The 16794-nt window shown below is 41.3% G+C and overlaps 1 protein-coding gene across 2 annotated transcripts; it reads left to right on the top strand.

Moving 5' to 3' along the window:
• The first annotated feature begins 284 nt into the window (after positions 1 to 284).
• Positions 285 to 11268, top strand: LOC127000443 (TBC1 domain family member 20-like). 2 transcript variants are annotated; one of them, XM_050864167.1, is made up of 9 exons: positions 366 to 384; positions 1402 to 1469; positions 1603 to 1800; positions 2348 to 2696; positions 3101 to 3348; positions 3751 to 3944; positions 4435 to 4654; positions 5129 to 5238; positions 5740 to 11268. In XM_050864167.1, the coding sequence occupies exons 3-9, from the start codon at positions 1777 to 1779 to the stop codon at positions 5984 to 5986; spliced, it is 1392 nt and encodes a 463-aa protein (XP_050720124.1). In that variant the 5' UTR covers positions 366 to 384; positions 1402 to 1469; positions 1603 to 1776; the 3' UTR covers positions 5987 to 11268. The 2 variants fall into 2 exon arrangements, with proteins under 2 accessions (XP_050720123.1, XP_050720124.1); XM_050864166.1 differs by having other exon boundaries at positions 285 to 384; positions 1402 to 1800.
• The last annotated feature ends 5526 nt before the right edge of the window (positions 11269 to 16794 follow it).

The following is a 16794-nucleotide window of genomic DNA, read 5'->3' as shown; positions in this document are numbered from 1 at the left end:
CATAAACCTTAATTAGGTATGTAGAGTATGATTATTGGGGGAAAAATCAAAATAAAACGAATTTCCAAAACTCGTAGACCCAAGACCAAGACCAAATTACCATAGTGAACACAAGAATACTAAAAAAAAAAAATGCAATTTTGAAATACTTAAACTTTAATTACATGTATAATGTGTGATTAATGAAGGGAAAATAAAAAAACGACCAAATTGCCACAGTAAACACAAGAAACTATACTAATCTGAAATACATAGACCTCGATTAGATATATAAATAGTATGAGAATGAAGGAAAAATGAAGGAAAAATCATAAAACGAACTTCCGTAACCCGTAGACCCAAGACCAAGACCAAATCGCCACAGTAAACACGGCTGCTTCCGAGGTAAATATTTTCATGTTTTTTACCTTTTATCGCTATTTTTAAGGTGTTTTGAGGTCTTTTTAAGTTCCCGTGCCTGTAAATTGGTGTGGCGAGGCTGTACATGTATTAACCCAGCTGAGATATACGGGAAATGAGCTGTATATCCATGTATCAGTCTGTCACTGTATCTTACGTATTCAATCATTTCTCCTGTTTATTATTTTTTTTCTTGTATGATAAATGTTTCAGACTGGGGACCATCGTGCTGCTGCTTTTCGTGCCCTCCCAACCTTTACATTCTCCCAATATTTCCTCAAAAACGAAGATTTTGTGTTGAAAAGGTCAGGTCAAGTGAGGTCACAGTGCAAGGTGGAAGAGGTTTGGGTGTGAGGGTGTGGATTAGTTATTAGAGGTGCAAGGATGAGGTATCAGTGAGGTACAGAGGTGAGTGTGTGTCAAATTGCTCTGCTTTTATTTTCTCTCAATAATGTGTATTTATAGGCGCTAAGTCTCACATGTTATTTTAGGATGATACTGATGAGTGGGTACTAGGTAGCCACCTCTTGCAAAGTTAATACCTACAGTATGGATTATTTTTTGGTCCCTGAATGCAGTGCAGTAACAAATGACTTCCTGAAAATAGAAGGGGGTTGAGGGGGGCGAAGCCTCTCCATGAGGGGGGTCATGGGGGGCAAAGCCTATAATTAGGTAGGTTACTTAGCTTTAGAAATTATGGAGTAAATTCTCACAATTACCATCTTATATGTGTTTGACATTAGTGCCACCTTGACTTAACCCGGTAGCAGCGACAGGCCAAACTTGTGGCTTTACTGTGTATCAGCGACAGGTCAAATTTTTGCCATGATATAAACCCTTCATAATAGATGATGCATAAACTGATCACAAATGCGATGATATATATTATGAAATGGTTTGCGTGAATGATGATTTTTTTTCATTAAGTCGCTTAGAGGGGCCTTTAAGAAACATGATCCCCGCAGCTATTGGGTTAATTACTAATCAAATTTTTCCTTCCAGTTGTGTAATGCAGCCCAGGTGAAGCAGGCAAGAGCATTCACAGCATTCACTCACCAAGGAGAACCCAAGTAAATATGTAATAACAGAAATAAAAGAAATCTGTACCAACTAAAAAACAAACACACACATACATCCTCAGATTTCTGGCTAAAAGACACACAGCACACGATGGAAAATGAAACACTGTGTGACACTTTAAAGACTCCGAGTGATGGAGAGGAGGAGAGCAAGGAAGAGACAGCTCAGGACACCCTACCGAACAGCACAAGCTCACCAGACTCTACAAGGGCTGAGTCTCCGAGGGACGAGAGTGATGCCAGCAGTGACTGGAGGAGCAGCCAAGCAGTGGAGGAGTCTACTGTCCTGCCACCCAGCATGAAGGACTCGGCCACTGAAGAAGTAAAGCAATTTTAAATTTGTTATGTAGTCATCTGATTCATTATTGTCTTTTCCAAGAGGTCAGTGATGAAATAATGATATCTTTTTAAATGTAATACCTTTTGTATTGAGTAGATTGATTATTGCATTTTACTAGAGGTTGATAATGAGATGCTGAATTTATTACCTTGTTTTGAATTGATTGATGAGACTACTAGTGATAAAGCAATGTAAGGCTGACTTTTAATTTATAGTAGAAAATATTAATTTGTGTATTTCATAAAGACCAGTGACTGAATAATGTAATAAAGAGTGTTGTCTTTTATAATGACTGGGTTATATAATTAAGCATTTTAAAAGAGGCCAAATAATCAGTCATTCAGTAATTATGTTTTGCTTCAAATAGTTACTGGTGACTGAGACTTAATGGTTAGGTACTTAGAAAATTTTTGTTTAGTGTTTTTGTGTTGATTAATGTACATAATTATAGGAAAAATTCAAAATGGAGGCACTTGTAAGTCCACTATGACTATAATTTCACATAACTAACCATTGGAATGATTCACAGAGCATAGTCAGGAGGCGGAAGGGGAAGGATGAGAACAGCACCTCAGAAATCCGAAACAGCAATTTGGAACCAAAAATCAGAACTTCAGAACCCCAAAACAGCAGCTCAGAACTCCAAAACAGCACTGCAGAACCAAAATCCAGCACCTCGAAACCAAACAACAGCACTTTTGAATCACCAGACAACGCAGACCATGAACCATACACCATCCTGGACCCCGAGGATGACTCTGCCGAGGAAGTGAAGTGCAGGGAGAAGAAAAAGAGGATTCAGAAAGTGTTGTCCTCTGACCCACTTGACCTTGAGGCACTGAAGGATCTGGCTATTAGCTGTGGAGGACTCATGGATGGTGAGTGTATCCTTTGCTGAGGCTTGGTGGATAGCTATTGTGGTTTTAGGTCATTTGGTAAGTTCTTTAATGGAAATATGCAAGTCCGTTAGTTATTTGGAGGAGTTAGGTAATTGGGTGGACTTGGGTTATGTTACTTGGTGGGGTCACTATACTTCATTTGCTGTGGTCACTCTATGTTCTTTGGTGTGGTAACTTTAATTTATTTGGTGAAGCCTTTTAGTTTATTTGTTGTGGTTGGGTTATGTTGTATGGTTGGGTGACTTTACTTCTTTTGGTGGGGTCACATTATGTTATTTGGTTAGGTCAATTTACTTTACTTGGTGGGGTCACTTACTTGGCATTAGTGTGGCATAGAATTGACCCTCCACACACATTATCATCCTAATAATCCTCCCCTACAGACACACTTCGGCGGGAGGCGTGGCCGCTACTGATGGGTCTTGGCCGAGGGGAGCCGGAGGCAAAGAAGCCAGAGATGGAGGTGGTGGAGGGGCACAAGGACTTCCAACAGGTGGTGCTGGATGTCAAGCGGACACTCAAGCGCTTCCCGCCGGGCATCGAGGACTCGCGGCGCGTCATACTGATGGACCAGCTGATTGTGCTCATCATCAGGGTGCTCATGAGACACCCCCACCTGTACTACTACCAGGTATGGACCGTTTTGGGTAGTAGCTGTACTTTCCTACTGTCTTATATGTTGTCTATAGCACCGGTAGGCTCTCTTAACCCGTCCGCTGCGATTGGCATGGGTTTGGCTTTCACTGGTAGCCTGGTAACACATACTCCCAGGTCTTTCTCTGCCTCTGTGGTGGATAGCGGAGTGTTTCCCATGTGGTATTGGTATGCTGGATATCCCCTCCCAAGGTGCATGACTTTACAATTTTCTTCATTGAATTGTAGCAGCCACTTTTTGTTCCATTCCTGTAACTTGGTGATGTCTTCTTGTAGGAAATCTGCAGCAAAGGGTTTAAACACACTTAAGTCAGGAGATATTTTTGTTTCTTATTTTAGGGCCAGAGGCGAGTTTCCTTTCACTCCCTGTCTTCCTCAGGGTTACCATGATGTCGCGATCACCTTCCTCCTGGTGACGGGGGAGGACATGGGCTTCCAGCTGGTGGAGAGGCTGTCCATCACCCACCTCAAGGAGTTTATGGGCCCCACCATGGAGAAGACCAACTACTACCTCACCTACCTCTACCCCATCCTGGAGAGGGCCAACCGGACACTCTATGACTGCCTCGTGAAGTATGTAGTGGGAAGAGGAAGGGAGGGAGTGGTTAGTTGGATTGTGAAGTTATTTAAATATGGAAAGGCTTGAAAGGAGCATGGGGGGAGGCCTGAGAGGGAAGGATGAGCTATATGAAGTATGTATAGGGTAGAAAAGGATAAGTGAAAAGGTCTGGAAGGGAATGGATGGGTTGTATGGGATTGGGGGAGGTCTGAAGGGGAATGAATGAGCTATGTGGGATGGGGGAAGATCTGGAAGGAAATGGATGGACTGTATGGAATGGGAAAGGCCTGGAAGGAAATGAATGGGCTGTGGAAGGAATTGGATGAGGTACCTATGTGAAATGGGGAAAGTCTGGAAGGGAATGGACGAGCTATGTGAAATGGGGAAGGTTTGGAAGGGAATGGATAGGCTGTGTGGGATGGGGGGAAATCTATGGGCTATTTGGAATGGGATAAGAGCAAGAGGAACAGAGAGTATAGATCCTTACCTCAATGCCGCTCTCAGGTCTGGGGTGGACACGATGTTCTGTCTTCCGTGGCTCATCACCTGGTTCGCCCACACCCTCTCGGACTACCGGCACGTGGTGAGGCTCTATGACTTCTTCCTCGCCTCGCACGAGCTCATGCCCATGTACATCGCCACCGCCATCGTCCTGCAGAAGGAGAAGGAGCTGCTGGCTGAGGAGGAACAGGAAGTGTGTGCCATATTCTCCATTCTGTCCAAGGTAGGAAGGTATCTTATAATGTCTTGTGTGTTTATGATATTTCTTTCATCAATATTTCCCTTTGTATTAAGTGTTGGCATTCCCATAAGGATTCACAGTAAGTTTGATTGCTTGTAATGGTGTTTTTGTTGTAGTTTTTCTGTCATACTATAATTTTCTTCTTTTATTATTTCATTGTCATGTGTAAGTTAACCCCAAAGTCCCTTCCTTCCATCCTCATTTTCTTAAACATTTCAGTACCCAATCACACATTAGATAAGGCTTTCATAGGAGTTGTTGATATTTCCATGGGTAGTTTTATGACCCTGGTGGTAGTTTGACAAGGCCTCTGCACCATAAACTTGAAAACACTCATGAGAACCAGACTAATCTCCTTTGTGGCCTTGAGAAATAGCTGATGTGAGAGGTGGAAGCTTCTGAGAATACCGACATTAGTATCTTGACCCATCGTGACCCTTTCTCCCTCTCCCCAAGGATCCTGACAACCTTCCCTTTGAGGACATCCTGGTGAAGGCGCGGGAGCTCTATGAGAAGTACCCCCCAGGCCCCCTCAAGGATGACGTGGACAACTTCATCGTCAAGAGGTGAGGGGGACAAAAAACGAAACCACTGAGGCTGTGTGAAGAATAAAAAATAACCTCTGCGACTGTGGTTAAGAAAATAAAGAAAGAAAAAGAAAACTAACCCAAGGAGACTGTGTAAAAAAGAAAAAAATAATCTCTTAAGCTGTGTAAAGTACCTCAAATTTAGAGATAAATGTAAACATGAAAATACATCTACTTCTTCCTTCTTGATATAGAAATGGCATGACAATGTTGATGATGATGGTATAGACTTTTCCATCTGTCTGTCTGCCTGTATTGATATCTACTTTCATTAATAGACTACGGTTGAGATTTCCCTGTAGATTTATCTAATTATTTGATTTATTTTCAGAACATTTAAGAGACAGACAAATAGATTAAAATAGACATAGATAAAGATAAAACCAATACCATCAGAGGGAGGTTTGAAGGGAGTAGAACATAATCAGGTAAATCAACACTATAAGCAAACAAATATAACCCCAGACTTGACCCCCACAGGAAGGAGAGGGAGAGGAAGGAGAGCGAGCGCATAGCTGAGATGCGGCGTCGGGCGGACAAGCGGAACAAGCGACCCCAAAGGCTGGTGGACCGGATCTTTGCCTATGTCCCCGTGCACCTGGTCCTCCCTGCGCAGCGGCGGAAACTCTTCAAGCTGGCCCTCTTCACCGCCTCCATCCTTATCGCCCGCAGCCTCTACAAGAACTACTACACCTCCGCCATCGAATACTCCGCCGTCCTGGAATGATGGCGCCCGGCCTGGCTGCTTCCGGCTCTTGGTTCTGTTTTATTTTATTTATTCAGTGTTGGTTATTTTTAATTGATTTTTTGCAGTATTTCTTTGTCTCGTTGGAATTCCTTTTTTTGCTCCATCACCTTTTTCTTGTGCTCTTATCCTTTTTTCTCCTCGTTCCTGCTTTCTGTTTTGACCTCCAGCTCCTTGTATCTGTCTGGCTGAGTGTCTTCCATGCCTGTGGCCATCACTATTGATATTGAACAGTAATTAGAGATCATAAAAGCTCTTTTTATTTGAAAAATTGACTAAAAGATAGAACAAAAGCTAATTAAAATAATTTTTATTTAGTTAATGACTTTCAAAGAAAATCAGGTCATTGAGGAGACAAAACACAGCTTGGTACACAGACCACGGGTCCTTGGTGGTGGCTGGCAGGCCTTGCTGTGCAGGCTGTGTGCAGCAGGGAGGAGGACAACATGGTGTGTGTTGGGGAGTCAGTCATCTGGTCTTTTCAGTGCTCAAGGAAAAGACATGTGATAGTTTAATGAGTCTTGACCAAAGCTGTGATGACTCCTGCTGGTTCCTTTCTTGCCAATGCTAGGTTGTTGTAGGGCAGGGGTACCAAGGCACATTCTGAGTAAGGATGAGCTTCCCTAGAAGAGCTTGAAGTTGTAACGATATTTTTTTGCTACTTTGATAGTGTGTGTGTACAGACAGATGTGAAAACTTTTTTAAACTGTTGAAGTCATAAAGATACATCTTTTGAATGGAAGGTAATTCTCACACATTAACCAAGCAAACATTTGAATATTATGATAAAATCTGCAGGAAAATCATTATTCATTTTCTTCTTACTTTTATTTAAGGCTGATTGCTTTGTGCACATTTTCACTGGAAGAAACATAACCACCCACTGAAACACTAATTGCTAATCACATTCTTCTGTCAATAAAGAAACTGTGGCTTCGCGTCACCACACTTTTGTATTAAATAATTTTGTACTGCCGGCACTCGCATCACAGCTCTCTGCAGTCTGAGTTTCTCTGTTGCACATCTCATTTAAAGGATGATTGCCTCAAGCTGATTGTCAATGAACAGAAACTTTCCACCAAAAGACTGTGCTACAATGTCGTAAGTTGATGTTGCACTTATTTTAATTGTCCAAGTTTATATTGTGTATAAGCTCAAGACATGATGTACTGCACTTACTGTTAACACACACAGAAGATAAGGATATGCATTTAGTTAACTTGCTATTATTTGATGTTTTTCTGATATGCACGTGGTATTGGCACATTGTATTTTGTTGTGGAATCTGTTCTCTGCATTACATTTTTCAGCCATCAGAGCTAGTTGTGTTTGGTGCTTTGTGATGATTTCAAGCTTTAGTGCAGATTACTTATAAGGTTTGTATCATGTACAGCACAGGACTCAGTGTGTACAGTACATGTTGTGTTTGGACCATGATTACAAATATTTACCTTTTCAGTGGGGCGAGATAGGACTTGCGATCAAATCAAAACATAAATACAACAGCTAAATAATATACTAAAGACACAAGGCACTATAAAACACCTTCCTACCTTGGACAGGAAAATATCATACATGGCGGTAGGCAGACAGGGCGTGTATGTGTATGTGTGTTATATATTTCCTAGCAAATGAAAGAAAGGCAACAGAGGGAGGAATGCCCCCAAAGATTACCTCCCAGCCATTCAAATACAATCTGAAATTAACAACAAATTACTTTTATTAAGGAAGAAAATTGAGGTTTGTGCTATACATGTGCTGTGATGTGTCTGGAAGGGATATTGTTTTGGAAGTGATGTTTAACCATATGCAAGCAGAGATTAACAGAGAGAGAAAGAGAGATATAAAGTGTGAGAAAGATGCTGATTATTTGCTTATCTGTCCCTGTCCATCTCTGACACCTGTTCCTTGGGACTCCCTCGCAGGTTGGGTGGCCACTGTAAAAGAGCCTCTATTTCCTTTTATCCATAGAGTCCATTCTTGCATACTCCATTCCTTGTTATTCTTCTATCCCCTCTCACATTTTACTGACTGATGGAAGGCTTAGAGAAGAGGGAGGAAAGGAGTGGAAAGAGAAACAAAGCGAAGAGAAAGATGTAGGAAGAGAAAAGAGAGATGAAAGGATTAGAAGGGAAAAAAGAGGAAATAAAAAAAAGGAGATAAGAGAAGAGAAAAAGGAGAATGGAGTGGAAGGAGAAAAATGAGAAAGGAATGGAAGGAGGCAAAGGAGAAAGAAATGGAAAGAGAAAAAGGAGAAAGGAGTAGAAAGAGGAAAAAAGAAGAGGAAGGAGTAGAAAGAACATCAAGAGGAGAAAGGAACAGAAAGAAGGGACAGAATAATGAGAGGAGTGAAGAATGCAAGGATGACGTGAATGCATAAGAACAAACGGAGACCTCGGCTTTCACCCAGAAGTCTATAGCCCACGATGTACATAATTCTCTCCTATACTTTCTTATCGTTTATGTTATTTATGTCTGTTCACAGCCAAGCCTTGACTGTTACGTATTTACATTTTCCATGTTGGCGAAGGGAAGTGACTTGGCTGCATCAACACATGTATTCATTGTTTTGTCTGCTATTACGTTGTTAGTGAACGCTTATTTTTACAGTAAAGGAAGCAGAAGAAATGGCTGTGGACCGGCAACAGTGGAGGAGGCTCATATCCCATCCAACCCCACCATAGGGAATAAATGGACGTTAAACGATGATGATGATGATGATGAAGCAGTTCAAGGGAAAAACAAATGAAAATAAGAAAAAGCCCACTAAGTCACTGATCCTGTAATAAGACATAGGGAAAAATGGCCAAAAGAGAGGTTAATTTCGAGTGGAGATCAGTGTTGCCATATTATTGTACTCTGAACAATGCATTTATCATTTTTAGGCTCCAAGACTGTCACAACCACGCAAATAATGATCTAGGAAATTAAAGTCATCGTAAAAACTCTTAAATATAGATGGGTTTTTTTTTTTTTTTATTATTATTATTATTATTATTATTATTATGTTTTTATTTATTTATTTATTTTTATTTTATTTTATTTTATTTATTTAGTTATTTATTTATTTTTGCTATAATTATCAGTCAGAAACTACAAAAATACACTGGGCTGAGTACAATAATTTGGCAGTGCTGGTGGAGAGGTGTCTTGATACTCATGTCATGGTCTGGGCCGTGCATTGGGATGGCTATCACAGACAACTGGCTTCGATTACCATTGATTTATATGGCGTTGAATTTTTACCTGCAGTGTATACTCATGTAGAAGTCCGTCTAGTGAATGTGAAACTACCACCAGGTGATATGTTCAAATGAGGAATTGAATTACCTTGTAGAAAATAGTGTCCATTTAAACTTTAACATTTACATAGGTATATATGTATATGGCACTTTTTTCTCTTTTTTTTTTTTCATTTTATTTGTCGCTTATTCTGGTGTTCGCTGATTGGTGGACGGTTTGGCATCAATAACGGAAGGACAAAAAGGTTTCTTGGGTAGCCTTGTGTTGTAAAGGTATTGTGTTATGTTGTTAAGAACATCAGCAGCATTTCATTGGTGTTCACTGAGTGGAGGACAGTTTGGCATCAGTGACAAAGAGAAAGAAATTCCCCTACTTTTGCACACTGTTGTAAGATGTTTTGTTACACCATTACTATAGGAAATTTTCACTGTCTCGTAGGACACATGCAGGTTCTCAAGCTGCTGTGATAAGTGATAATGTAATAAGTGATAGTCCAGAGACTGCATAAGCCAAAGTTCACCAGAAAGTCTTCATTTTTTAATTCTGCTACTGTGTATTCTATCAAAGTCCATCATCTGCTGCATCAGATGATGGGACTTACTGTTAAGGGAGAAGGGAGGACCACTGACCACTGGGGAGGTCGTCAGGAACAATACAGATCATTGTTGGTGGCCTTAGCACAGAAAGCCCAGCTCACTCTAGTACCAAGCTTTCTATACAAGTCATTGTAGCCTGCATGACTAGAAAGTATTTTGAATATAGAGAAGTTTGACTTTTATAAATGTTCCAGCATGATGTTATTTATCCATTAATTCACTTGTATCCAAGACTCTGGTGGGCCTCTGATGCGCTGATAATTTTATGCTGAATACAGCTTCCATTTAAATCCTGAAGGGCAATGCCAAAACAGCTAAGGCACAGAAAATGCACAAAAATATAGAAAAAGGTAAAACTGGTTAAATAATTTGCATAAAAATCCTTTTTGAGTGTGCGAACACAAGTATACACCCACACCATATTGAGATTGAAATCTCAAACCTAATTTGATGATTTATTTTACTTGGCAACTTTTCTCTGGCATTCTACTGAATGTGGCAAGATTATTTTCTATATATAAATAGATATTTTGTTCAGCCCCATGTCTATCTCCTTTACTGTGAAAAAAAAGAGTACAGTCTAGAATCCATACAACAAGAAGTCTGTGTATAAGGGTGCTCAGGAGAGTAAGATTTTGCTAGCTTTTTTTTTTTTCAATATAAATAGATATATTGTATTAAACCCTTGGTCTATCTCCCTTACTCTGAATATAAAGAACACAATCTGGTGTCTATGTAAAAGTTCAGGGGAGTTCAAGGGTGTTTCAGTTACCAATATAGAGACCCAAGACACAGGATGGAGGGCTCTCTGACGCCTCTCCTCAGTGCACCGATCAGCTTACCGCCAAAGTCTTTCACCTTCCACCATCTACGCCAAGCTGTAGATGTCGCCCCATAGCGTGTGTTGCCTCCGTAGGGGACTATTATCAGAGGATTTAATTAAGTCTGGATTTTTAAATGTCTCGGCATCTCAGTTCGCCTGTTTGATAAGTGTCTCATAGAGGTTGCTGGGATTTCCATGGACTGTTTTGTGATTCCAGTGACAGTTTAATCCGACATTTGCATCTCGAACGGGAAAAACGCCCATGAAAACCCGGTTAGTCTTCTCAGTGGCCTTAGCAAATAGCTGTAGTGGGAGCCTCATACATTTAAGAATACGGACCTTAGTGTTTTATAATGTACATATATACGATAGATGTACATACCATAGAGATGTTATTATTATTATTATTATATACATGATTATATACATACGCCTCTTTTTAGTAACCTGTACAGACCCTCGTGATTGGTTGGTTGTTTGCTTGCCCGAGACTGTCTGGGAGGTGATTGGTTGATCGTGCCGGGATTCAACTCGTGGTTAGGTACAGAACTTTTTTGGCTTCTCAAGTTTTTATATTGAGAGTAATAAAAGTTGTTCTCTAATCTGGTGTTTGTGTGGCCTTTTGGGGGTTACTGATGGAAAGCTGTACAGGGAAAGGGTCCGGTCTTACACACACACACACACACACGCACGCACACACACACACACACACACACACACACACACACACACACACTACTGTGGCATAACTGGTTAGTGCGCTGTCAGGCTTCACGGTCTGATGGCGGCGGTTCGAGCCCCGCTCAGGCCAGATTCTTTCCGTTGACTAGGAATGGTTACTGTCCCCCCTTGAGCAAGGGGGATGGGGTGTGTGGTGTGTGAGGTCCCGGCAGTACCCATAGATTGACGATAAAGAGCACTTGCTCGCGTCGGGAGGGTACCTGCTGGCGATTACTAGTCCAACACGTGATCAGGTGGTGAATAACACACACACACACACACACACACACACATGGTTAGTGGTGCGAACAGACACAGATTTCCATGGCTAAGGTTTCAATCTCCAATATAACCTCTTTAACCTGTGCAATGTGTATAAAAAAACTTTCTCTATTACTACTACTACTACTACTACTGCTACTACTACTACTGGTACTATTACTACTACTGCTGCTACTACTGCTTTCACTACTATTGCTACTACTATTACTACTACTACTACTACTTTACTACTACTACTACTACTACTACTCTACTACTGCTCCTAAAAACACGAATAAGAACATTTAAATACCAAGAACACATCTACACCACCACCACAAACAAACACTCAAAATAACAAGAACGAAAATAATAACAAAGAAAAGAAAGTAATAACAAAATAAGAACAAGAACAAAAATAATAAGACCCCCCCAAAACGTAAAAGCAACAACAACAACAACAACAACAACAACAGAAAAACTAAATCTAAAGATGGGCTCCTCAATAAAATAGAATAAAATACAAAAGGATAAAATAAGGTCAACGTAAGTAAAATAAAAAAAATAAAAAGTAAAAGAAAAAAATAATAATAATAAAAAAAAGTCAACATATCCAGACCGCACAAGCACACACTCAATAAAAGACTCGAAACTACGTGAGAATCGCCAACGAAGAGAGACTTAAGATAGATTCCTTGGTCACCACCGTGGGCCGTAGAGACAAAACTAGCACCATTACCACGGAGAAGAGAATAGCAGGAGAGTATAGCAGTAGTAGTAGTAGTAGTAGTAGTAATAGTAGTAGTAGTAATAGCAGTAGTAGTGGTAGTAGTTTAGTAGTGGGGGTAGTAATAGTGGTAGTAGTACAGTAGTATGAAAAGTATGATCGTAAATATAAAAGGAGAGAGATAGAGAACGAGTATTAGGGTCACAGAAAGTAGTATGAGGAGAATGGTAATTGTATAAGAAAGAGGAGATAATTAGAGGAAGGGTATAAGGGCGATATAGTAGTATGAGGAGTATGATAGTTGTATAAGAAAGAGGAGATAATTAGAGGAAGGGTATAAGAGTAGTATGAAGAGTATGGAAATCGCGTGAGGAGGTGGATGATGAGTATTTGGGCGATAGAGAGTAGTATGAGGAGTATGATATTAGTATAAGGATGAGGAGGGAGAGGAGGAGTATTAGAGCCAGAGTAGAGTAATATGAGGAGTATGAGACAATGAGGAGGGGAGGTAGAGCAGTGTTAAGGCGATAGAGTTTTGAGAGATAGTTTTACACGACCTCTGCGCCTTGAACGGGAAAATCACCCATGAAAACCCAGTTACTCTTCGCTGTGGCATTGGGAAATAGTTGTAATGGGAGCCCGATACGTTTTAGGACCTTTGTCAAACTACCACCAGGGTGATAAAACTATCCATTGAATTGTTCCAAACTTTTTTTTACAGCAAAAGAGCCGGCTCAAGGACAACAAAAAGAGTGAATATAAAAAAAGCCCGCTACTTGCCGGTCCCACAACAGAAAATAGTATAGAGTGGCCAAAAGAGGTCAATTTCGGGTGGAGAGGTGTCTTGATACACTCTTCTTTTAAGTCACAGGCAGGAGGAAATACAGTCGAAGGAAGGCTGTTCCAGAGTTTGGATGAAAGAGTGAAGATGCTGGTTAACTCTTGCATAAGGGGTTTGGACAGTATAGGGATGGGCTAGAGTGGACAGTCGAGTGCAGCGGGGCCACGGGAAGGAGGGTAGGCATGCAGTTAGCAAGTTCAGAAGAGCAGTCAGCGTGAAAATGTCGATAGAAGATAGAAAGAGACCCAACATGGCGGCGGAATTTAAGAGGAAGAAGACTATCAGTAAGAGGAGGAGAACTGATGAGACGAAGAGCTAGACTCCACTCTGTCCAGGAGAGCTGTGTGGTGGAGCCCCCCCACACGTGAGATGCTTACTTCCGCGAAAGCCTTGTCAAATAAGTATATTGAGTACCGAAGTGTCTAAGAATATGAACCTTAGTGGCACCCCTTGAGCCCACAGAGTTCGAAACCCGTGTATGTTACGTGTCTATCAGTGTCAAATGGGTTTGAAATTATTGGTTAGATTCAGACACTTTCGAGCTTTCGAGTTTCTCTTCACCGGCTCATTGAATTCTCATTTTCTGACGCTCTCTCTCTCTCTCTCTCTCTCTCTCTCTCTCTCTCTCTCTCTCTCTCTCTCTCTCTCTCTCTCTCTCTCTCTCTCTCTCTCTCTCTCTCTCTCAAGCAACCAAGAGTAGCACGTTCAAGCCTTTATTTTTTCCTTAATAATTTTTCTTTGGTTTCTTTACTCGCATTTTTATTAATACTTATTTTTCTTATTGGTGATATTTTTTTATTTCTAATCGAAGAGGAGAAAGTTGCGTTCACAGATATCGATTTCTCTTCAATTTCCTGTGTGTTTTATTATTTTCTTCTCACACATCCACGTGGGAAGGAACTCTAATAGATAGAGACATAAAAACGAAAAGAAAAAAACTCAACTAGCAAGCCACAACTTTCTTTTAAAATAGCTTCACGGATTTTGGTGGCGAGAGGAAAAAATGAGAGGAGCAAAGATTCTATCGCATCAGAGTAACCAGGATGTCGCTCGCCCTTCGCCCTGCTCTGAGTCCTGCCATCCATCCTATTTTTTTTCTCCCTGCTCTCTTTGCTCGTTGCCCGTCACAGTGGCGAGGGTGAGCACTGCCACAGAGGAATAACAGTCGTAGGTAGATAGGGACGCAATGAAATCTTTGGCTCACTCTAATTTTCCATTGCCGCCAAAATTATTAACAGATGCACTGAAATATTTGCTTCCCTTCACTATAAATTAATTATCGCCTCTGCCAAGGCCCCCTGAGAGAAGGCCAGCACATCATAACGTTACAGGTCACCGACGTCACGTGAGGCAGGCAGGCAGGGGTGGATCAATTCCTTAAGCCCTATTGAAATCATTCCGTGGATTACTTTCTAGGGTCGCATTGAACTCATTTTGTGAATTGCTTTCTTATGTCGCATTGAAACCAATACTTGGATCATTTTATAATGTATTTTAGTCATTGTCGGGATTACTTTCTATGTCGTCTTGAAGTCATTTTGTGGATTACTTTTTTATGTCGCATTGAAATCATATCACGGATTACTTTATTACGTCGTATTGAAATCATTCCTTGAAATTCTCTCTCTCTCTCTCTCTCTCTCTCTCTCTCTCTCTCTCTCTCTCTCTCTCTCTCTCTCTCTCTCTCTCTCTCTCTCTCTCTCTCTCTCTCTCTCTCTCTCTCTCTCTCTCTCTCTCTCTCTCTGAAAAAAGAAAGTCTCCCAGCATCCGTGAGTCACCCACGTCAACCTTTCTCTCGTGTGTGTGTGTGTGTGTGTGTGTGTGTGTGTGTGTGTGTGTGTGTGTGTGTGTGTGTGTGTGTGTGTGTGTGTGTGTGTGTGTGTGTGTGTGTGTGTGTGTGTTTTACTATGTGGGACGGTTCACAAGCACATCATCACCACCATCATCACCATCACCATCACCATCACCACCACTATCATCATCACCATCACCACCACTATCACCACCACCATCATCATCGCCATCACCACCACCATCACCAATATCACCACCAAAATACTCCCCATCATATCTCCTATCACTCCACTTTCCTTTATCACCACCATCATCACCACTATCTAACTTCTCGAATTCCCACCACCACCACCACCACCACCACCACCACCACCACCACCACCACTATCATCTTTCTTCGCCCCTTCGCCAACCCTATCATCACCGTAACAAAATCGTACAACCAAACGCTTTTAAATCCTTCCCAGTGTTGATTCCCTTCTTATCTTCCCTCGGTGTTTTCACGCTCCTTTGAACTTGATAACTATATACCTGTCTTCATCCTTCCATCGGCCTCGCTCCATAAGACTTTCCACTCAGATTAATTATTTTCATGGTGTCCAACTTCCTAATGCAAGAGTTATTTGTCACTCCTTCATCTCTTTCGTTCCTGATTACGATGCTCCCAACTTTGCTTACTTCACCTCCTTCACTGGTATAAACTTTGGATCAACTAGATAAACTTTCCTTCGTGTGTGTTTTCTTTCATTACTCAAAGTTAAACTATTTCATGAAGGCGAGTTATTTGTCACTCCTTCATCTCTTTCGTCCCCGATTACGATGCTTCCAACTTTACTTACTTCACCTCTTTCACTGGTATAAGCTTTGCATTAACTAGAGAAATTTTCCTTCGTGTGTGTTTTCTTTCATTACTCAAAGTTAAAGAAAAGAAATAAAAAAATATCATGCTTTTGGATTTTTTTAGGGGAGGAGGGAGTGGAGTAGCGAATCATGTTTATTTTTGTTTTCCTTTCCTTTTGTCTAGTCTTCCTTACCGTAAAAACAACATTAACATTGCTCTCCAGATCACTATAATTTGCAAATGTCAATCAAACCGCCTAAAAAGTGGTTTCAAGGTATGACTCCTGGACAAGATACACAGGTGACAGGTAGCAATCACAGGCGGACAGGTGATTATTATTGCTATTGCATTGTCACGGTAACTGAGCATCCTATGACACCTGTAGGAGATTACCCGTTGTGACTAAGGTCGGTATCATCAGACGCTTCCGCCCCTCACATCAACTATTTCCAAAGGCCAAAAAGGAGATCAGTCGGGTTCTAATGAGTGCTTTGTTTAGGTTCATGGTACAGCAGAAGGGTCAGACTACCAGAAGGGTCATAAAACTACCCCGGAAATGCCCGAGACTCCTATGAAAGCCAAGCCAAATGTGTGTGCTTGGGCGCCGGAAATGTTTAAGAATGTGACCCTAATAAACTGCCTGAACGATCAAGGTAACTGGGTTGAGCACCGCGGCCGGGCGCCTCTTGATGGATATATATCAATCACTGTCTGAAGCGAGCATACTAGAGATGTTTTTTCATCTGTTTCAAACTCATACATTTAGCGGATTCACACGAGTGCCCTAGTTCGCAAGGCCGCACACACACACACACACACACACACACACACACACACACACACACACACACACACGTGCCAGTCATGGAGGCGGCAAAGTAAGGCGCTGACTGAGTGACTCTACGACCTGAAGAAGCAGCTTGAGGCACCAGTAGGCAGCGAGC

The sequence above is a fragment of the Eriocheir sinensis genome, chromosome 18 (genome assembly GCF_024679095.1).
Source record: "Eriocheir sinensis breed Jianghai 21 chromosome 18, ASM2467909v1, whole genome shotgun sequence".
In the NCBI taxonomy this organism is placed as follows: Eukaryota; Metazoa; Arthropoda; class Malacostraca; order Decapoda; family Varunidae; genus Eriocheir; species Eriocheir sinensis.
This window is presented reverse-complemented; position numbering and strand designations above follow the sequence as displayed.

Bases quoted from the DNA above. Each gene is read 5' to 3' on its own strand.
- LOC127000443 (XM_050864166.1), top strand. From the start codon at position 1,570: ATGGAAAATGAAACACTGTGTGACACTTTAAAGACTCCGAGTGATGGA. The intron at 1,801-2,347 runs GTAAAGCAATTT...AATGATTCACAG, and splicing joins AGGACTCGGCCACTGAAGAA to AGCATAGTCAGGAGGCGGAA. The intron at 5,239-5,739 runs GTGAGGGGGACA...TGACCCCCACAG, and splicing joins GACAACTTCATCGTCAAGAG to GAAGGAGAGGGAGAGGAAGG.